The sequence below is a fragment of the Bufo bufo genome, chromosome 10, assembly GCF_905171765.1.
Source record: "Bufo bufo chromosome 10, aBufBuf1.1, whole genome shotgun sequence".
Lineage (NCBI taxonomy): Eukaryota > Metazoa > Chordata > Amphibia > Anura > Bufonidae > Bufo > Bufo bufo.
Genome location: NC_053398.1, coordinates 55,260,885 through 55,283,935, shown reverse-complemented (window position 1 = coordinate 55,283,935; position 23,051 = coordinate 55,260,885). Strand labels below are relative to the sequence as shown.

Below are 23,051 nucleotides of genomic sequence, written 5' to 3'. Positions count from 1 at the left end.
GCTTGGCGTACAATTTATTTTCCCGCAGAATCTGCAGAACCTGAAAAAGATGATCCTGATGGGTCTGAACATCAGGGGAAAAAATCAAAATATCATCAAGCTACACCAATACAAATTTCCCCATTAAATGGTAGAAAATACTATTAACAAAATGCTGAAAGACGGCCGGATCATTCATCAGGCCGAAAGGCATAACGAGATTCTCGAAATGCCCGTTAGGGGTATTAAAGGCCGTTTTCCATTCATCCCCCTCTCTGACCCTGACCAGGTTGTACGCGCCTCTCAAATCCAATTTGGAAAACACCTTGGCCCCAACAATTTGGTTGAAGAGGTCCGGGATCAGAGGCAGGGGATATGGATCGCGAATCGTGATACGGTTCAGCTCCCTAAAATCTAGGCAAGGTCTCAGAGAGCCATCTTTTTTTTTAACAAAAAAAAAACCAGCGGCAACAGGTAATTTTGAGGGACGAATATGCCCCTTATCGAGACTCTCGGAGATATAGGTTCGCATTGCGATTCTTTACGGTTGTGAGAGATTGTAGAGGCGAGCTTTTGGCAGCTTGGCGCCGGGAATGAGGTTAATGGGACAGTCAAACTCCCAGTGAGGAGGTAGCTCCTGAACACCGCTCTCGGAAAACACGTCCGAGAAATCAGAGAGAAATGATGGCACAGTTTTAGTAGACACCTCTGCAAAAGTCGCTGTGAGACAATTCTCTCTACAAAAGTCACTCCACTCATTTATTTGCCTTCCTTGCCAATCAATAGTGGGGTTATGTCTAGTGAGCCAGGGTAACCCCAAAACTAGAGGAGAAGGCAATCCGTTAAGGACAAAACAAGATATATCCTCCACATGAGTGTCACCTACAGCTAGCCGGATATTGTGAACAATGCCCTTCAGGGATCTCTGTGAGAGTGGAGCAGAGTCAATAGCAAAAACAGGTATATCCTTTTCTAATGTGCAAACCTGAAAACCATGCATGGCTACAAATTGAGTGTCAATAAGATTGACGGCCGCTCCACTATCGACAACAATCTCACAAGAAATGACTTTGCTCTCTAGCGCCACCCTGGCAGATAGGAGAAAACGGGAACTGCAGGTCAGAGGAAAAGCATCAATTCCTACATCAACTTTGCCCAAAGTAGCAGATGAAGCAGAATTTGATGATTTACCTATTGAGGTATTTCTCTTATTATTGCTCTTAGTACAGTTCAAGAATCTCCTAGACGGACAAACATTTGCCAAATGAGCTATGCCCCCACAACAAAAACACACCATACTCTGAGGACTAAATCCTCTTTTATCAGGGGCAAGTCGACCTAGCTGCATGGGCTCCTCCTCAGAGGGGACCAAGACAGGATGAGGCCCCTGCGCACTGAATGAGTCCGCACCACTGCCCCTAGACTGACAATGGCTGGACAGAGAGGTCTCGTTTCTTTCTCTTAGACGCCTGTCAAGGAGTACCGCCAATGACATGGCAGACTCTAAGGACGTTGGTCTCTCATGGAAAGCAAACGCATCTTTCAATCTCTCTGAGAGACCATGACAGAACTGACTCCGGAGTGCAGCATCATTCCAACCTGAATCAGCTGCCCACCTCCGAAATTCAGAACAATAAAGCTCCGCAGACAGTTTGTTCTGGCATAAAACACGTAAGTTAGATTCGGCCAGAGCAACACGATCCGGGTCATCATATATCTGCCCCAGGGCCACAAAAAATCTTTCCACGGATCGAAGGGAGGGATCCCCTGATGGCAGCGAAAAATCCCAAGTCTGAGCATTACCCCTGAGCAGGGAGATGACAATCCTCACCCTCTGCTCCTCCTTACCAGAGGAGTGGGGACACAAGCAAAAATTGAGTTTGCATGCCTCTCTGAAGCAAACAAAATTCTCACTGCCCCCGGAGAACGTTTCCGGAAGTGAGACCTTTGGCTCGCAACAGACTCCATGAGCCGGAGCAGAGCCCAATGCTTGAAGCTGAGACATAGATTGACGGAGATCCGCTACTTCCAAAGAAAGACCCTGCATGCGGTCAACCAGGCCAGAAAGCAGATCCATGTCAAAAAGGACGGTTTTGGTGGATTTTAATGTCACGGCTGTATGTGAGCAACAAGAGCATACACAGTTAATAGAGCTACTGACCGGACCCAAACTAGGGAGGATAAAGGGTGACCCCTGTCAGACCCTCAAAGCTCTCCCTATGCTGCTAAAGCACATGCCCGGATCCAAATGGTGGAACGGGGCATGCCCACGTACCTAAGACTGATGACCACTGTAACCCCTACAATAGTGGAAGGGGCACGGCCACCGGTGCCCTGCTCAGTATATGGAGGGAACCGTGGCCGCCTCAGATCCAGTCAGAAAATAAACAGGTACACAACAATGTCTGCACACTTAGCTGAAGGAGCTGCAGCAGCAGAGAAGACAGATCCAAAGACAGCTGGCAATATCCGGAGTGCTTGCTGCAGCAGAACACAGGTCCAGTGAAATGATAGCTAACAAGTGAAGATACTCAAGCAAGAGCTACAACTCAAATGAGAAATATAATCCACACCCTAGAAAGGAGGAGGGGTGATTTAAAGGCAGGGAAATCAAACGCAGGAGGAACAGCTGGGAGGACTCCTCCAAGCTCTAGTAGTGACATCATCACAGGGGTGGAGAAACAGAGCTGTGAGAACGTCTCAAAGCTCTGGTAGTGACATGGTGACAGCGACATTACCTGTGCTACATCTCCTGTATAACATTTGCCCATCCTACATATCAGTGGCATTCAGTCTAATTTATTTGCGCATACACTTACAAAATCTGCGCTACTGTACCTGTGACATACATATCATTTAATATGAGGAAGACGAGCAGTAAGGGACCTGGAAGTGGCTGTGCTGATGATGGTGCACGCAGAATCCGTGACCCTGGGCGCAGTGAAACTGTGCCTGCTGCCAGAGCACAAGAAACACACTAATCCACGATACCTATCTTCATGTCCCAGTTTGCAGGGCAGCGCAGGACACCACACTCGACGTCACACTAGTGCGACCAGGTGGTCGGTTGGACTGCAGCAGATAATGCTTCCAGTCGGTTAAGCACCACCCTGTCTTCCACAAAGTCCAGTCTCAGTAGCCAAGAGTCTGGTCAACAGAATCCTCACCCTGATACTCCTTCCACCCACCATGGAGAGTCTTGGCAAACAAGTGATCCCACAATCGGATATTCCAAGGAGCTCTTTTCAGTGCCATTCCTTGATTTGGCCCTCTCGCCATGGCCGCTTGAAGAGGGACATAAGGAGATCTTGTGTCCTGATTCCCAAACTATTCAACATCCACAGTCAGAAAAAGATAACGGTGGGGAACGGCAATTAGTGTTTCACGAGGTGGATGATGATGATGAGACACAGTTGCCAATAAGTCTCCCGAATTAGTGTCTCAAGAGGTTTATGATGAGGACGAGACACATTTGTCAATAAGTGAGGTTCTTGTTAGGTCAACAAGTCAGGAGGATGACCAGAGTGAGGAAGTGGAAGAGGAGGTGGTGGACGATGAAATTACTGACCCAACCTGGGAAGGTGGCAAGGCGGGCGAGGACAGCAGTACAGAGGGGAGGGATCCGCAGCACCGCAACAGGCTGGAAGAGACAGTGAGGTGGCAAAAGGGAGAAGGCAGGCCACACCAAACAGGCCCGCAACTGTTCCCCGGAGCACCCCCTTGCAGCAATCTCCCTTGCCAAGGGGTAGGTGTTCCGCAGTCTGGCGCTTTTTTGAGGAAAGTGCGGACTATAAATTAATCCTGTGCCGTACCATAATGAGCAGGGATGTGAACACTAGCAACCTCACTACCACCAGCATGATCTGCCACATGGCATCGCCTTGGAATGAAAGCGCAAATACCCAGCCACCCTCCCACAGGACATAGCATTAAATGCGCACCTTTCGAAATTGCTGGCGCTGGAAATGTTGCCATTTAGGCTTGTGGACACAGAGGCATTCCGCAGCCTGATGGAGGTGCCTGTCCCTCATTGCTCAGTCCCCAGCCGCCACTATTTTTCCCGGTGTGCCATCCCCGCCTTACACCAGCATGTGTCCCGTAACATCACCCATTTCCTGAACAACGCAGTTATTGGGAAGGTCCACTTAACGACTGACACATGGACAAGTGCTTGTGGCCAGGGATGCTTTATTATCCTGATGGCACACTGGGTGAATGTTGTGGTGGCCGGGAGCGAGTCATACCCTAGGATGGCACAGGTGCTACCGAAGCCAAGAATTGCGGGCCCTACTTCCATCATAATTTCCAACACCACCTACATTAGTGGCTGCAACCCCCCCCCCTCTTCTCCTCCTCCACCTACTCCTCCTCTGTCACCTCTGAAATTTCATCTTGCAGCACCAGTCAGCCATCAGTCAGTAGCTGGAAGCAGTGTAGCACTGCAGTGGGGAATTGGCAAAAGGCCGTGCTGAAACTTATTTGCTTAGGTGACAAACAGCACACTGCCGCAGAGCTGTGGCAGGGTATAAGGGACCAGACTGAGCTGTGGGTCTCGCCACTCAACCTAGAACCAGGCATAGTTGTGTTTGATAATGGCCGTAACTTGCTGCCAGCTTTAGAGCTCGGCAAGCTCACACATACCATGCCTAGCCTATGTGTTAAACTTAGTGGTTCAGCAGTTTCTCAAAACCTACCGCAATTTACCTGAGCTACTGGTGAAGGTGCATCGCATGTGTGCCCATTTCCGAAAGTCCTCTACAGCTGCCGCCGGTCTGGCAACGCTGCAGCAGTGCTTGCAATTGCCAGCTCACCGACTATTGTGCGTTGTGAACTCCACGTTTTACATGTTGGCCTGGCTTTGTGAGCAGCAGAGGGCAGTAATGTTTTAGATGGTCAGCTCAGCAGTAGGCCCTCGCCCATAATGTTTTAGATGACCAGATCAGCAGCAGGCACTCGCCCCTAATGTTTTAGAGAGTCAGCTCAGCGGCAGACCCTCATCCCTAATGTTTTAGATGGTCAGCTCAGCAGCAGACCCTCACCCCTAATGTTTTAGATGGTCAGATCAGCAGCAGGCCCTTTCTAATAATGTTTTAGAGGGTCACCAGCAGGCCCTTGCTCCTAATGTTTTTGAGGGTCACCAGCAGGCCATCATCATAATTTTTCAAGGGTGTGTATGATGCACTCCTTTATGTGTCATAAAGGGTGTATTGGAGTGTCGGTTAGTTGTAATTTTCGGCAGCCCTTTCACTTAGTGCATAGGCTTTATGAGTGTAGGAGTCCCACTACCTGAACAATTGTACCACAATGTGAATGAGGCCCTCCTTTATGTGATATACAAGTTGTATCGGAGTGCCTCTTCCTTGTAATTTTTGGCAGCACTTGCACTTTATATACAAGTAAATATACAGGAAAGAATGTTTCCTAAAATTTTTTGCTCTAAAATCGATAATATCTTCCATTTTGTGCGTATTATTGTCAGTCTGTAAAATTGGCGTACTACTCGGACAACATTGTTCCCAGCAGCGACCTGGGAGTCCAAGAAGCATCCAGACATCCTCCCCATGCTGTTCCCAAACCATTTCAGTGGTGTTTCCATATATTTCTGAACTTTTCATGTGAACCAGACACCCTCCCCTCTTCAAAGCAGGGGGTGCCTGGTTTAATGCTTGGGTTCTCCCATTGACTTCCATTGTGCTCGGTAGAGTTCTCGAGGTGTTATACTCGAGCACCCGAGCACTTTGGTGCTCGATCAACACTATTGATGAGTCTGCACAAGAGAAACCACTCAGCAGATCAGTTGCTAATCTGCTTTAAGCAGCAAATATTTTACTGGCTGTTTCCCTAACTACAGCTGGACAAGGTGTTAGCGACAATGGCAGGAACTTTGTGGCTGCTCTACAGTTGGGGAAAATAACACATGCTAACTGCATGACGCATGTGATAAATTTTGTGGTGCAAACTTTGTAAAAAAGTATTGTGGCTTGCAGAAGATGCTTGCCATGTCCAGGAGACTGTCTGCGCATTTTAGCCATTCTTATGTGGATAAGAACGCCTTTTTGGACTTGCAGCTACAGAATGGTCTACAATTACACCTCTTGATTTGTCCACCTTGAGTATGCTGGAGCATATGTATGAGCAGCATTAGGCTTCATTCACACGTCCGTGAAACATAGTCCGTGAGATACCGGACTGGCATTCTGCTTAGTACAGGAGCGCACGCAGTACAGTAATACACTCGTATAGATCATACGAGTGTATTACTGTACTTCGGCGGTGGCACAAAGCGCACGGTGTCATGGCAACCAATGAAGCCGTGCGCTTCTGCACTAAGCAGGATGCCAGTCCAGTAACCCATGGACCATGTTCCACGGATGTGTGAATGAAGCCTAAAGCAGTAAATTATTACATCATGCACCAGACCACCACAGCAGGGAGCATGTTTTATTGGCAACTCATCAGTGACACATGTCACATACTCAGGCCCTTCGAAGAGACCACCAGATTTGACAGTAGGAATTACTGCAGAATAAACAGTGTCACCCACCTCACAATCTCTGCATCTTGTTGACCACCCTGTAGCTGTTGAAGACCCATGTGGACAAAGTTCCATGGAGAAGGAGGTGGAGGTGGATGAGGAGATACCACTGGAGGAGGAGAAGCAGGGGGAGGAGGAGTTGGTGGTGAGGAAGGATGAAGCTGATGATGATGATGACACTGGTTATGATGACCAATTATTGCTGTGGGAGGCAAAGCAGGAATAAACTTGGACCTCGGGCATGCTAGTGACAGGCGTATCGTTAGAATCAATCAAACTGCTGATCACTGAATAGCTATGCTTTCTCCAGCATTTACCTTTTTCCCTGACATCATGGACTTCTGGGCAGGCAGATTGGAACAGTGGCCAGAACTAGCCTAGTTTGCTCTCACTGTACTGTCTTGCCCAGCCTCCAGTGTCATCTCAGAGAGGGTTTTCAGAGTGGCAGGTGACATTGTGACACCTAAACAGTAAAACTTTTCCTCCTCAAGTGTACGAAACATCATAATTATCAAAATGAATGAGGCATGGATCCATAAGGATTTTAACACACTTCTGGCTGAGACCAATGAATGGATCTGCCATTGCTGATGGTGGCTATTTATAGCAAGCCCGATCATGCCACTGCTGCTGTCTGCCTGCCATAGTGTTTCATACCATCACCACTACTGCTGCTACTCTCCCTACTGCCACTACCATTACCTTTACACAGCTAGACATTTACTGCCTTGCCACTACTTCTACCCTTTTACACAGCAGCATAACTACTGTATTATCTATTAGGATCCATGCTGTGCTTCTACGGCTTCCACTGTTATTGCTGCCACTACACAGCTGACCCTTTCCACATCCACACTGTAATGATGCTGCTCCTAAAAAAGTATAATTTTTTAATGCTTATTCAAAACAAGCCACTGTATTTTTCAGATCACATGGTGTATGCTGAAACATGTGTATACTCATAGCTGTATATGTTAGTATCACTCTGACATTATTTGCTATTGCTGTCATTGCATCAAAGAGCTTAAAATGAGTGGAAGCGGGATTAAAAAATATTGAAAGAATAAAATAAAGAGAGAATTGCAAAAGAGAAAAAAGACCAGACACCAATTTTCAAGCTACTTGGATCACTTTTGATGTGGGTAGAATGGATTCTGAGCCAAATAAAATTTTTGATTTGCTAGAATCAAATCAGAAAAATCCAAATTTAAATGAATTTAAAGAAATTTGCTCATCTCTAACTGTATAACAAAAATTAACTCTATTTTCACACAGCTTTAATCCAATTCTTGAGAGCTGGATGGGAGAAATAAATTCATACATTTTCTTTACTTTTCTTATATGCTGCTGTGTTATATAACCCAATTTTTTGTGGAACGGAACCACATTCCCTTTCAGCGCTAAGCACTGAATATTTTTTCAATGCTCACTTTACCATTGTACTTGTAGTGGTTTATTGAAATTAATGTGAAACTATGAATTGTCCTTCTAGTTTTTTGCTCAGACCGCTCATGCCTTCCATGCTTAAAGGACAGTTGTAAAGTAATATTTGATCAGTTACTCCATTTCTTCCTCTTAGACAATTAAATATGACATGCAAAGGGAAATAAATGCTTCTCGAGCAAGTAGTTATTCTCTGTTGGATCTGATAAGAACGCCTGTGGTGCGTTGGATATCTTTTTGTATATGTTGTACTTGGTAAGTATGAAGATCAATTGGATACTTTTAAATACATATTGTGTGATTCTTAATTTGGTTGTGCAAAGTTTCAAAACTTATCCCATATCTATATGAATGGAGTAGGGGTCAAACATGCGCTTCTTTCTTTTCAATGACCACCACTCCATTCATACAGTGAAACATATGACTCTTGGGTGGATGCCCACCATTTAGACACATTCTTTATCCTTTTGAATGGAACTTAGCACAACTTCTTTAAGATCCACCAGTCTTTCACATATAATGGTCTTGTTCTCTGCTCTTAGGTTCTCCACCAGCTTTGCCTATTATGGTCTAGCAATGGACCTTCAGAAATTTGGACTAAGCATCTATATTGTTCAGATTATCTTTGGAACAGTTGATATCCCAGCCAAGTTTTTCTCCTATTTTGTGATGACACACATGGGACGTCGTGTTCTACAAGCTGCTAGTTTGATTTTAGCGGGGATTGCAATTTTAGTGAATGTCTTTGTTCCTGAAGGTAATCCATTTTTTATTATTGTGATTTTTTTGTTTCATTATAGGGAATCAGTCTTCAGCGACCTACCTATCACACTGTTTGCATATACACATAGCTGTGGTTCACTTGTTTTTCTTTTGTTGATCTGAGGCTCTGTTCCTAAGTTATAATATTTTGACTTAATGTGCAAATTAGCCCCTTGGTGCAATGAGGCCATCATCTTGCTCATTTTGCACTCAATCTTTGCTCATTTCTTTGGCCAGCCTCTTTGTCACTGCTTCGCTACTGGCCATGTCAATCAAAGCAGCAAGGGAGGAGCTGACCATAGAAATGAGCAGAGCTTGGGTGCAACAACAGCAATAGTGATGCCCTTGTTGCACCAAAGGCCATTTGTATGTTAAAAAAAACTGAGTCTCACATCAACAAAAGAAAAACTATAGACTTTGGTATATAGTGGCTCACCCTTCTTGTCACTGTGGTAATGGTGCTCTGTTATAAGTGATTCACCTGATCCCTTTGTATTGTAGTAATATAAATTGATTAGCAGGCACTCACCATCTGTACTTTATACACATAAAATATTTATTGTGAGGTAATAATAAATTTGTTATATACTAAAAATAAAAAATAAAAATTATTAGAACAAGTAAAATCAACACAACATCAATTAAGACCATGTGGTAAAATCGTATAATGTCAGATAAGAACTAACATCCAAAAAAACTCTTGCAACATATGGTATAATCAGATAAAAACTAACATCCGATAAAATCTTGCAATATCTGATAAAACATGCGATAATGTCAAATGATACCATTCGAATCCATTCAGTAGGCCAATTGAAAGTCCAGTTTTAGTAGTAATTTATATTTATATAAAGTGCATTGGTGGTCGCACTTGTAAATTAGAAAGATTAAAGAAAGACGAACAGAAGATCTTCATTTTTCTCCAGTACATATTCGCAGCGAAGTCACATGACCACAAACTACCACGTGGGACGCCGACATTTGAGCGCAGTAACAGTGCATCACGAAAGGAAAAAGCTCCTGGCCCGGGTGAGTAGCTGTACTGCAGGAGGGACGCCCCTGCAGTAAGCAAAATCAAGTCTTTCGTAAGAAGAGACAATCGAACATCTAAATAATTTGCAAGAAAAAAATCGTATCAATAATTCGAGGGATGTCATATCGATAAGAGTCACACTGTTCGTCTATCGACCTTAAATGGTCAGCTGCATTGTCATTCTATCAAGTGTTTTTCATCTGAAAAGACAGTCTATTAACTATAAAACTACTATAGTGGACTGAGTCAAAAGACATTGCCAAATCATTATAGCATACCTGGATGACTATATACATTACTGCATGACACAAGAGTTGAACAACTTCAAGTGCGACCACCAATGCACTTTATTTAAATATAAATTACTACTAAAACTAGACTTTCAATTGGCCTACTGCATGGATTCTAATGGTATCATTTGACATATTATCGCATGTTTTATCAGATATAGAGATGACGGCGAATGCGAATTTCCGCAAATGTTCGCGAACGGGCGAACCGGGTGAACCACCATAGACTTCAATAGGCAGGCGAATTTTAAAACCGACAGGGACTCTTTCTGGCCACAAAAGTGATGAAAAAGTTGTTTCAAGGGGACTAACACCTGGACTGTGGCATGCCGGAGGGGGATCCATGGCAAAACTCCCATGGAAAATTACGTAATTGACGCAGAGTCAGGTTTTAATCTATAAAGGGCATAAATCACCTAACATTCCTAAATTGTTTGGAATAACGTGCTTTAAAACATCAGGTATGATGTTGTATCGATCAGGTAGTGTAAGGGTTACGCCCGCTTCACAGTGACAGACCAAACTATGACAGACCGAACTCCCCGTTTAACGCACCGCAAACAGTCCATTTGCACAACCGCAAACTCCCCATTTGCACAAGGTTGGATACCAAGCTAGCCATGTCCCGTTCAATGTCCTCACTGACGTCATTGAAGGTCTCTTCCTCCACCCAGCCATGTACAACACCAAGGGTCTCTGAAAGGTGACAACAAGCCCCCTGGGACGCCTGCTGTGGTTGGACTTCCACCTCCTCAAAGCCACCTTCCTCCTCTGACTCCTCTTCTTCAGACTCCTCTCTCTGCGTTGCCGCAGGTCCAGCAATCCACGACGACAAGGCTGCTTCTGGTGGTGATGGTGACCGCAACTCTTCCTTTTCATGCTCATCTACGGCCTGATCCCGCACTCTTCGCAGGGCACGCTCCAGAAAAAACGCATATGGGATGAGGTCGATGATGTTGCCTTGGGTTTGACTGACCAGGTTTGTCACCTCCGCAAAAGGAAGCATGAGCCTACAGCGACTGTGCATGAGCGTTCAGTAACGCGGCCAAAAAATACCCAGCTCCGCAGAGGCTGTCCTCTTTTTTTAAATACAAACCGGATTCCAAAAAAGTTGGGACACTAAACAAATTGTGAATAAAAACTGAATGCAATGATGTGGAGATGGCAAATGTCAATATTTTATTTGTAATAGAACGTAGATGACAGATCAAACGTTTAATCCGAGTAAATGTATCATTTTAAAGGAAAAATACGTTGATTCCAATTTTCACAGTGTCAACAAATCCCAAAAAAGTTGGGACAAGTACCAATAAGAGGCTGGAAAAAGTAAATTTGAGCATAACGAAGAGCTGGAAGACCAATTAACACTAATTTGGTCAATTGGCAACATGATTGGGTATAAAAAGAGCTTCTCAGAGTGGCAGTGTGTCTAAGAAGCCAAGATGGGTAGAAGATCACCAATTCCCACAATGTTGCGCAGAAAGATAGTGGAGCAATATCAGAAAGGTGTTACCCAGCGAAAAATTGCAAAGACTTTGCATCTATCATCATCAACTGTGCATAACATCATCCGAAGATTCAGAGAATCTGGAACAATCTCTGTGCGTAAGGGTCAAGGCCGTAAAACCATACTGGATGCCCGTGATCTCCGGGCCCTTAAACGACACTGCACCACAAACAGGAATGCTACTGTAAAGGAAATCACAGAATGGGCTCAGGAATACTTCCAGAAACCATTGTCAGTGAACACAATCCACCGTGCCATCCGCCGTTGCCAGCTGAAACTCTACAGTGCAAAGAAGAAGCCATTTCTAAGCAAGATCCACAAGCTCAGGCGTTTTCACTGGGCCAGGGATCATTTAAAATGGAGTGTGGCAAAATGGAAGACTGTTCTGTGGTCAGACGAGTCACGATTCGAAGTTCTTTTTGGAAATCTGGGACGCCATGTCATCCGGACCAAAGAGGACAAGGACAACCCAAGTTGTTATCAACGCTCAGTTCAGAAGCCTGCATCTCTGATGGTATGGGGTTGCATGAGTGCGTGTGGCATGGGCAGCTTGCATGTCTGGAAAGGCGCCATCAATGCAGAAAAATATATTCAGGTTCTAGAACAACATATGCTCCCATCCAGACGTCATCTCTTTCAGGGAAGACCCTGCATTTTTCAACAAGATAATGCCAGACCACATTCTGCATCAATCACAACATCATGGCTGCGTAGGAGAAGGAAAAATGGCCAGTCTGCAGTTGGGACAAGGCAAAAAGTTGGGACAAGGCCATTTTTACCACTGTGTGGCATCTCCCCTTCTTCTTACAACACTCAACAGACATCTGGGGACCGAGGAGACCAGTTTCTCAAGTTTAGAAATAGGAATGCTCTCCCATTCTTGTCTAATACAGGCCTCTAACTGTTCAATCGTCTTGGGCCTTCTTTGTTGCACCTTCCTCTTTATGATGCGCCAAATGTTCTCTATAGGTGAAAGATCTGGACTGCAGACTGGCCATTTCACATTTTAGGAACCGGGAGATGGAAAAAGATGCTTGGTTTGTCCTCTTACTTCCAATTTGGGGCACTGCACGTGCGCCGTGCAATGTACTGTGCCACCCTATTTGAGTGGTGTGTTAAGTAGTACTATTCTTATCAGTTTAATCCCTGTTGCGCCCCCTATCAGGGGACGTGTATCGAATAGATTTTAGACAACCGCAAAGAGTTGTCAATAGTTGACACACTCATGACATAAATTTTATTCCTCTATGCGTCAATCTTGGTGTAGTTATGACTGTGCTCGTGCGCACGTTTGGGAGATTTTAGACGATGGCGGTTTTTCAAAGCCTATGGTCGTGCTGAGGTAGTTCAGTGACAGTTAAGTGACCCAGAAAACAATGATTCTGCAGTGTGGGCCCATTGTTGGCCTAGTAGGCTTTAATGATCCCCTTAGATGATCACAAAGAAAATTAATGTTTTTTCTATGCAAAATTATTCAGCCGATCGCTTTTGGTCTGTTCACAATGAAGCAATGACCTTACCATCTGGGGTGTGCCAACATTGCCATTGCCAACACACTCATAGAGGTGATCGCTTCATTGTGATACGCAAGCCCCTTCACCACAACAAGGTAACGATCACGAAGAGGAATTGACACATGTATGTGCCTTTTTTTTTGCTTTGTTTTTGCAGCCACAGTGCAGCACCAGAGGCCAGAAAAATTAGGCATGTACACATGCCTGAAAAACTAGGTATTGTTGCAGCCGCTGCTGTAGCAGCGGCCGGAAAGATTGATGTTTTCCCGGCAGAAAGTGCACTAAAACATTGCGGCTTGAACCCTAGTTGGTGGTGGAGAAGTCACACAAGTCATCCGGCATGCAGAGATTAAATACAGCAGCGTGTGGACCATTTTTAGCCCAAGGCATCTCATCAGGCCTCTTTTAGTCAAATGCATCCCCCACTGTCAGTCCCTTCGGGATCCATGCCTCATTCATCTTAATGAAGGTGAGGTAATCTAAACTTTTTTGACCTAGGCGACTTCTCTTCTCAGTGACAATACCTCCTGCTGCGCTGAAGGTCCTTTCTGACAGGACACTTGAAGTGTGGCAGGCCAGAAGTTCTATCGCAAATTGGGATAGCTCAGGCCACAGGTCAAGCCTGCACACCCAGTAGTCAAGGGGTTCATCGCTCCTCAGAGTGTCGATATCTGCAGTTAAGGCGAGGTAGTCTGCTACCTGTCAGTCGAGTCGTTCTCTGAGGGTAGACCCCGAAGGGCTGTGGCGATGCGTAGGACTTAAAAAGCTCTGTATGTCCTCGATCAACAACACGTCTGTAAAGCGTCCTGTCCTTGCCGACGTGGTCGTGGTAAGAGGAGAATTACTTTCACCTCTTCCCCTGTTAGATTCCCGTTGTGCTGTGACATCACCCTTATACGCTGTGTAAAGCATACTTTTTAACTTGTTTTGGAACTGCTGCATCCTTTCCGACTTGCGGTAATTCGGTAACATTTCAGCCACTTTCTGCTTATACCGGGGGTCTAGTAGCGTGGACACCCAGTACAGGTCGTTCTCCTTCAGCCTTTTTATACAAGGGTCCCTCAACAGGCATGACAGCATGAAAGAAACCATTTGCACAAGGTTGGATGCCGAGCTACTCGTCATGTCCCGTTCCTCGTCCTCACTGATCTCATTGAAGATCTGTTCTTCCCCCCAGCCACGTACAACACCACGGGTTCCAGATAGGTGACAACGAGCACCCCAGGATGCCTGCTGTGGTTGGTCTTCCTCCTCCCCAAAGCCACATTCCTCCTCTGACTCCTCATCCTCAGACTCCTCTTCCAGCATTGCCGCAGGTCCAGCAAGCGATGCTGATAAGGCTGTTTCTGGTGGTGATGGTGACCACAACTCTTCCTCTTCACGCTCATCTACGACCTGATCCAGCACTCTTCGCAGGGCACGCTCCAGGAAGAAATCAAATGGGATTATGTCGCTGATGGTGCCTTCGGTGCGACTGACTAGGTTTGCCACCTCCTCAAAAGGACGCATGAGCCTACAGGCATTGCGCATGAGCGTCCAGTAACGTGGCAAAAAAATACCCAGCTCCGCAGAGGCTGTCCTAGCACCCCGGTCATAGCACCCCATATGTCAACTTGCCCAAATTCAATGCCGCCAAAAAAATACTTCCGTTGTCACACACCACTTTGCCAATCTCCAGTTGGTGCGGGGTCAGCCACTGATCCACCTGTGCGTTAAGGGCGGACAGGAGTGCTGGTCCGGTTTGACTCTCTGCTTTCAGGCAAGTCAACCCCAAGACGGCGTGACACTGTCGTATCCGGGATGTGGAATAGCCCCTGGGGAGCTGGGGGGTGCAGTTGATGTGGAGCAAGACGCAGCAGCAGAAGAGGACTCAGCCGAGGAGGTTAGCGAAGAGGATGAAGTAGGAGGAGTAGAGGAGGTGGCAGCAGGCCTGCCTGCAAGTCGTGGTGGTGTCACCAACTCCTCTGCAGAGCCACGCATTCCATGCTTGGCAGCCGTCAGCAGGTTTACCCAATGCGCAGTGTACGTGATATACCTGCCCTGACCGTGCTTTGCAGACCAGGTATCAGTGGTCAGATGGACCCTTGCCCCAACACTGTGTGCCAGACATGCCATGACTTCCTTTTTCACAATAGAGTACAGGTTGGGGATTGCCTTTTGTGAAAAAAAAATTCGGCCGGGTACCTTCCACTGCGGTGTCCCAATAGCTACAAATTTTTTGAAGGCCTCAGACTCCACCAGCTCGTATGGTAAAAGCTGGCGGGCTAAGAGTTCCGATAAGCCAGCTGTCAAACACCGGGCAAGGGGGTGACTCTGTGACATTGGCTTCTTACTCTCAAACATTTCCTTGACAGACACCTGACTGTGGGCAGATGAGCAGAAACTGCTGAACGTGAGAGGCGGAGTGGCGGGTGGTTGAGAGGGGGCAAGGAGGACAGCAGTGGTTGACGTGGCTGAAGATGCTGGACCAGGAGGAGGATGGTGGCTTTGAGTTTGTGTGCTGCTTGTACTCATCATGTGTTGATCCTATAGGCGTTTGTGATGTGAGATCATGTGCCTTCACAAAGCAGTTGTACCTAGGTAGGTGTTGGACTTCCCACGTTTCTTTTGGCACAGGTGTCACCGCCAGCTCTGTGAGAAGATCTGGCAGACGTTCTTCTCTACCTGTTGTGTGATGTTCTTTGTTTTGGTTTCACTTTCTAATCTCCTTTCATTCTCCCAGCTGTCACCTATTTGCACTGATTGTCTCCCTTTATATTCCCTCCCATACTGCCTCACTTTGCGGTTTATACTTCTTCCTGGATTGTGTTCACTGCTGGATGCTGCTTCTCCTGATTCCTCAGATAAGTCTGTTTTCTTTATTTGTGTTTTCTTGCTGGCTTGATTGTAGGCGACCCTGACTCAGTCCGTATTAAGTTCAGGGAGCCGGTGGTCATGTCCCCTCACTATTGTAGGGTTTTCAGGTGTCACATAGTATAAGGTACGAGGGCATGCATCCGTCTACCATTAAGACCTTTGCATGGGCATAGCAGTCAGGGAGAACTCTAGAGGTTTTATAGGGCTCACCCATATGCTCCTTAGTTTGGGATCAAGCCAGTCGGATGTTTATTTATAAGTTTCAGCTTTCTGCAACACCATCCGTGATATTATAAACCGCCATAACCGTCTTAAGCATGGATACGGTTTTAGCCTTGATTGACCGCATGCAAGGTCTTTCACTGGAGGTAGCAGATCTCCGTAAAACTGTGTCTCAGTTTCAGGTGACCGGTTCTGATTGCGTTCGTGGAGTTTGTTCCGAGCCTAAGATCTCGCTTCCGGATACGTTTTCCGGGGGTAGTGAGAATTTTGTTCGCTTTAGAGAGGTTTGCAAACTCCATTTTCGCCTACTTCCCCATTCCTCTGGTGATGAGGAGCAGAGGGTGGGGATCATAATCTCGCTGCTCAGTGATAACGCTCAGTCTTGGGCCTTTTCGCTGCCGGTCGGGGCACAGCCCCTCCGATCGGTGGATTAATTTTTTGTAGCCCTGGGATAGATATATGATGACCCGGATCGTATTGCTTTGGCTGAATCTAAACTGCGTCTTTTATGCCAAGGTAAACAGTCCGGTAGAGATGTTGCAAACATAAAATTTTCCGTTCGCGAACGGCGAACGCAAATTTTTTCAAATGTTCGCGAACCGGGCGAACCGCCATTGACTTCAATAGGCAGGCGAATTTTAAAACCCACAGGGACTCTTTCTAGCCACAGTAGTGTTGGAAAAGTTGTTTCAAGGGGACTAACACCTGGACTGTGGCATGCCGGAGGGGGATCCATGGCAAAACTCCCATGGAAAATTATAGTTGACGCAGAGTTGGGATTTAATCCATAAAGGGCATAAATCACCTAACAATCCTAAAAAAAATTTTGAACAACCTGGTTTAAAACATCCAGTGTGTGTATACGATCAGGTATGATGTTGTATCGATCAGGTAGTGTAAGGGTTACGCCCGCTTCACAGACATTGACAGACCAAACTCCCCTTTTAATGCACCGCAAACAACCGCAAACAGTCCATTTGCACAACCGCAAACTCCCCATTTGCACAAGGTTGGATACCAAGCTAGCCATGTCCCGTTGATGTCATTGAAGGTTTCTTCCTCCACCCAGCCACGTACAACACCAAGGGTCCCCGAAAGGTGAATTGAATTGATTTTTCGAACGGGAGATGGTTAAAAAAACGCTGGCTCCCTCCCCTTTGTTTGAATCCACGGTCACTGCGTCTGCTCCGTGCAATTTACTCTCACACCCGATATGAGTGTTATTTTCTGTAGTTCTCTTCTCATCAGTTTAATCCCTGTTACGTCCCCAATCTGGGGTCCATTTATTGAATTGATTTTTCGAACGGGGAGATGGTTAAAAAAAACGCTGGCTCCCTCCCCTTTGTTTTAATCCACGGTCACTGCGTCTGCGCCGTGCAATTTACTGTCACACCCGATATGAGTGGTATTTTTTGTAGTACTATTCTCATCAGTTTAATCCCTGTTACGTCCCCAATCTGGGGTCCATTTATTGAATTGATTTTTTGAACGGGGAGATGGTTAAAAAAAACGCTGGCTCCCTCCCCTTTGTTTTAATCCACGGTCACTGCGTCTGCGCCGTGCAATTTACTGTCACACCCGATATGAGTGGTATTTTCTGTACTACTATTCTCATCAGTTTAATCCCTGTTACGTCCCCAATCTGGGGTCCATTTATTGAATTGATTTTTCGAACGGGGAGATGGTTAAAAAAAACGTTGGCTCCCTCCCCTTTGTTTTAATCCACGGTCACTGCGTCTGCGCCTTGCAATTTACTGTCACACCCGATATGAGTGGTATTTTCTGTAGTACTATTCTCATCAGTTTAATCCCTGTTACGTCCCCAATCTGGGGTCCATTTATTGAATTGATTTTTCGAACGGGGAGATGGTTAAAAAAAACGCTGGCTCCCTCCCCTTTGTTTTAATCCACGGTCACTGCGTCTGCGCCGTGCAATTTACTGTCACACCCGATATGAGTGGTATTTTCTGTAGTACTATTCTCATCAGTTTAATCCCTGTTACGTCCCCATTCTGGGGTCCATTTATTGAATTGATTTTTCGAACGGGGAGAAGGTTAAAAAAAAAAGCTGGCTCCCTCCCCTTTGTTTTAATCCACGGTCACTGTGCCTGCGCCGTGCAATTTACTGTCACACCCGATATGAGTGGTATTTTCTGTAGTAATATTCTCATCAGTTTAATCCCTGTTACGTCCCCAATCTGGGGTCCATTTATTGAATTGATTTTTCGAACGGGGAGATGGTTAAAAAAACGCTGGCTCCCTCCCCTTTGTTTTAATCCACAGTCACTGCGTCTGCGCCGTGCAATTTACTGTCACACCCGATATGAGTGGTATTTTCTGTAGTTCTCTTCTCATCAGTTTAATCCCTGTTACGTCCCCAATCTGGGGTCCATTTATTGAATTGATTTTTCGAACGGGGAGATGGTTAAAAAAAACGCTGGCTCCCTCCCCTTTGTTTTAATCCACGGTCACTGCATCTGCGCCTTGCAATTTACTGTCACACCCGATATGAGTGGTATTTTCTGTAGTACTATTCTCATCAGTTTAATCCCTGTTACGTCCCCAATCTGGGGTCCATTTATTGAATAGATTTTTCGAACGGGGAGATGGTTAAAAAAACACTGGCTCCCTCTCCTTTGTTTTAATCCACAGTCACTGCGTCTGCGCCGTGCAATTTACTGTCACACCTGATATGAGTGGTATTTTCTGTAGTACTATTCTCATCAGTTTAATCCCTGTTACGTCCCATATCAGGGATTGCCTTTTGTTAAAAAAAATTTTTTTTTATGTATTAAAAACCCATACAACTTTAAAAAAAAAAGAAACTAAAAGAAAATTTATGTTTTTTCTATGAAAAATTATCCAGCCGATAGCTTTTGGTCTGATCATAATGAAGCAACGGCCTTATCATCTTGGGTGTGGCAACATTGCCAACACACTCATAGAGGTGATGATCGCTTCATTGTGATACGCAAGCCCCTTCACCACGACAAGGTAATGATCACGAAGGGGAATTGACACATGTATGTGCCTTTTTTTTTTGTTTTGTTTTTGCAGCCACAGTGCAGCACCAGAGGCCAGAAAAATTAGGCATGTACACATGCCTGAAAAATAATGGTATTGTTGCAGTCACTGTTGTAGCAGCGGCCGGAAAAATTTATGTTTTCCAGGCAGAAAGGTGACTAAAACATTGCGGCTTGAACCCTAGTTGGTGGCGGAGAATTAACGAAAGTCATCCGGTATGCAGAGATTAAATACAGCAGCGTGGGGACCATTTTGAGGCCAAGGCATGTCATCAGGCCTTTTGTTAGTCAAACGTATCCCCCACTGTCAGTCCCTTCGGGATCCCTGCCTCATTCATCTTAATGAAGGTGAGGTAATCAACACTTTTTTGACCGAGGCGACTTCTCTTGTCAGTGACAATGCCTCCTGCTGCACTGAAGGTCCTTTCTGACAGGACACTTGAAGCGAGGCAGGCCAGAAGTTCTATCGCAAACTGGGATAGCTCAGGCCACAGTGTCAAGCCTGCACACCCAGTAGTCAAGGGGTTTATCGCTCCTCAGACTGTCGATATCTGCAGTTAAGGCGAGGTAGTCTGCTACCTGTCGGTCGAGTCGTTCTCTAAGGCTGGATCCCAAAGGGCTGTGGCGATGTGTAGGACTGAAAAATCTCTGCATGTCCTTCATCAACAACACGTCTGTAAAGCGTCCTGTCCTTGCCGGCGTGGTCGTAGGAGGAGGAGGATTACTTTCACCTCTTCCCCTGTTAGATTCCCGTTGTGCTGTGACATCCCCCTTATAAGCTGTGTAAAGCATATTTTTTTAGTTTGGTTTTGAACTGCTGCATCCTTTCCGACTTTCGGTAATTTGGTAACATTTCCGCCACTTTCTGCTTATACTGGGGGTCTAGTAGCGTGGCCATCCAGTACAGGTCGTTCTCCTTCATCCTTTTTATTCGAGGGTCCCTCAACAGACATGACAGCATGAAAGACCCCATTTGCACAAGGTTGGATGCCGAGCTACTCATTTCCCGTTCCTCGTCCTCACTGATGTCATTGACGGTCTGTTCTTCCCCCCAGCCACGTACAACACCATGGGTCCCAGACAGGTGACAACAATGAGCACCCTGGGATGCCTGCTGTGGTTGGTCTTCCTCCTCCTCAAAGGCACATTCTTCCTCTGACTCCTTGTCATGCCCCACTCTGACGATGTGCGGAGGTCGGCCAGGATTGTTTAGTGTTTGTTTTGGAGCCGTGCTGGATCCACCTCTCATCAAGTGCTCTGGGTGGGGTCATTAGTTTAAATAGTATACCAGCCCAGTGCTCTGGGCGGATTATACTAATCATTGTGGTCTTGGAAGCTAGGAAGGAAGGTTGGCTGTCTGTTCCAGCTCAGGAAGATAAGTGTTATTTCAAGTTTGGTTGTTTTGTGTCATCTATCCCATTCAGGTTCTGTGCGTGCAGGCTGCTCCTATTTCCCCACTTCACCATATCAGGGAATTCAGGGTTTTGTCAGCCCAGGCACGGGGACACCTCATACCTACCTTAAAGTCTGTAGGTGGGCTGAGCAGTGCAGGGAAAGAGGTCAGGGATTAGTTAGGAGGTGACCCTTCCCCTGTCTCCCGCCCAGAGCCTGGTTGGTGCGTTATCTGTTAGACTGAGTGCACGCCCGCCGTGACATTATAATCCGCCATACTGTGACTACCATCACAAAAGCGCTTTTGTGATGGCGTCAATTGATGCACTGGTTGACCGCATGCAGGGTTTATCCCTAGAGGTTGCGGATCTGCGTAGTTCGGTCACACAGTGTCAGAGGGTTCTGGCATCAGGTACTGGTCAAATTGGTGGGGAGCCTAAAGTCGCTCTTCCCGAGAAATTTTCAGGCGGTACGGATGATTTTTTCCGCTTTAAAGAGTCATGCAAATTGTACTTTCGTGTGCGTCCATTTTCGTCAGGTAATGAAGATCAGAGGGTTGGTATCATCATGTCTTTGCTTAAAGGGGACGCGCAATCCTGGGCTTTTTCTCTGCCGCCCGGTTCTCTGGCTCTCCGGTCGGTGGAGGAATTTTTTTAAAGCTCTGGGATTGATTTACGATGACCCAGATCGGGTCTAGATGGCAGAATTGCAGCACGAGTTTAGTGTTTGTTTTGGAGCCGTGCTGGATCCGCCTCTTATCAAGTGCTCTGGGTAGGGTCATTAGTTTAAATAGTATACCAGCCCAGTGCTCTGGGGGCGGATTATACTAATCATTGTGGTCTTGGAAGCTAGGAAGGAAGGTTGGCTGTCTGTTCCAGCTCAGGAAGATAAGTGTTATTTCAAGTTTGGTTGTTTTGTGTCATCTATCCTATTCAGGTTCTGTGCGTGCAGGCTGCTCCTATTTCCCCACTTCACCATCTCAGGGAATTCAGGGTTTTGTCAGCCCAGGCACGGGGACACCTCATACCTACCTTAAAGGTCTGTAGGTGGGCTGAGCAGTGCAGGGAAAGAGGTTAGGGATTAGTTAGGAGGTGACCCTTCCCCTGTCTCTCGCCAAGAGCCTGGTTGGTGTGTTATCTGTTAGACTGAGTGCACACCCGCCGTGACACTCCTCTTCCTCATACTCCTCTTCCAACGTTGCTGCAGGTCCGGCAAGCGATGATGACAAGGCTGTTTCTGGTGGTGATGGTGACCTCAACTCTTCCTCTTCACGCTCATCTACAGCCTGATCCAGCACTCTTCGCAGGGCATGCTCAGGAAGAAAACAAATGGGATGAGGTCGCTGATGGTGCCTTCAGTGCGAATAACTAGGTTTGTTACCTCCTCAAAAGGACGCATGAGCCTACAGGCATTGCGCATGAGCGTCCAGTAATGTGGCAAAAAAATTCCCAGCTTCGCAGAGGCTGTCCTAGCACCCCGGTCATACAAATACTCGTTGACGGCTTTTTCTTGTTGGAGCAGGCGGTCGAACATTAGGAGTGTTGAATTCCAACGTGTCGGGCTGTCGCAAATCAAGCGCCTCACTGGCATGTTGTTTCGGCGCTAAATGTCTGAAAAGTGCGCCATGGCCGTATAGGAACGCCTGAAATGGCCACACACCTTCCTGGCCTGCTTGAGGACGTCCTGTAAGCCTGGGTACTTAGACACAAAGTGTTGTACGATGAGATTCAACACATGTGCCATGCACGGCACATGTGACAACTTGCCCAAATTCAATGCCGCCAACAAATTGCTTCCATTGTCACAAACCACTTTGCCGATCTCCAGTTGGTGCGGGGTCAGCCACTGATCCACCTGTGCGTTCAGGGCGGACAGAAGTGCTGGTCCGGTGTGGCTCTCTGCTTTCAGGCAAGTCAACCCCAAGACAGCATGACACTGTCGTATCCGGGATGTGAAATAGCCCCTGGGGAGCTGGGGGATTCAGTTGATGTGCAGCCAGACGCCGCAGCAGAAGAGGACTCAGCCGAGGAGGTTATCAAAGAGGATGGAGTAGGAGGAGTAGAGGAGGTGGCAGTAGGCCTGCCTGCAAGTCGTAGCGGTGTCACCAACTCCGCTGCAGAGCCACGCATTCCATGCTTGTCAGCCAGTTGACCCAGTGCGCAGTGTAGGTGATATACCTGCCCTGACCGTGCTTTTTGCAGACCAGGTATCAGTGGTCAGATGGATTCTTGACCCAACACTGTATGCCAGAGATGCCATGACTTCCTTTTCAATTTCAGAGTAGATGTTTGGGATTGCCTTTTTTGAAAAAAAAATTTGTCCGGGTACCTTCCACTGTGGTGTCCCAATAGCGTCAAATTTTTTGAGGGCCTCAGACTCCACCAGCTGGTATGGTAAAAGCTGGCGGGCTAAGAGTTACGTCAAGCCAGCTGTCAGACGCCGGGCAAGGGGGTGACTTTGTGACATTGGCTTCTTACGCTCAAACATGTCCTTGA

General features: G+C 46.4%; 1 protein-coding gene across 1 annotated transcript in view; it reads left to right on the top strand.

Annotated features, from left to right (window-relative positions):
- The first annotated feature begins 7,760 nt into the window (after positions 1-7,760).
- The window catches only part of LOC120980040 (solute carrier family 22 member 6-B-like), a 28,046-nt gene continuing 12,755 nt past the window's right edge, over positions 7,761-23,051 (top strand). The window contains exons 1-2 of the mRNA XM_040408908.1: positions 7,761-8,212; positions 8,500-8,714. Coding sequence (XP_040264842.1) covers positions 8,109-8,212; positions 8,500-8,714 — 319 coding nt within the window. The 5' untranslated portion in view covers positions 7,761-8,108. The remainder of the gene's footprint in view (positions 8,213-8,499; positions 8,715-23,051) is intronic.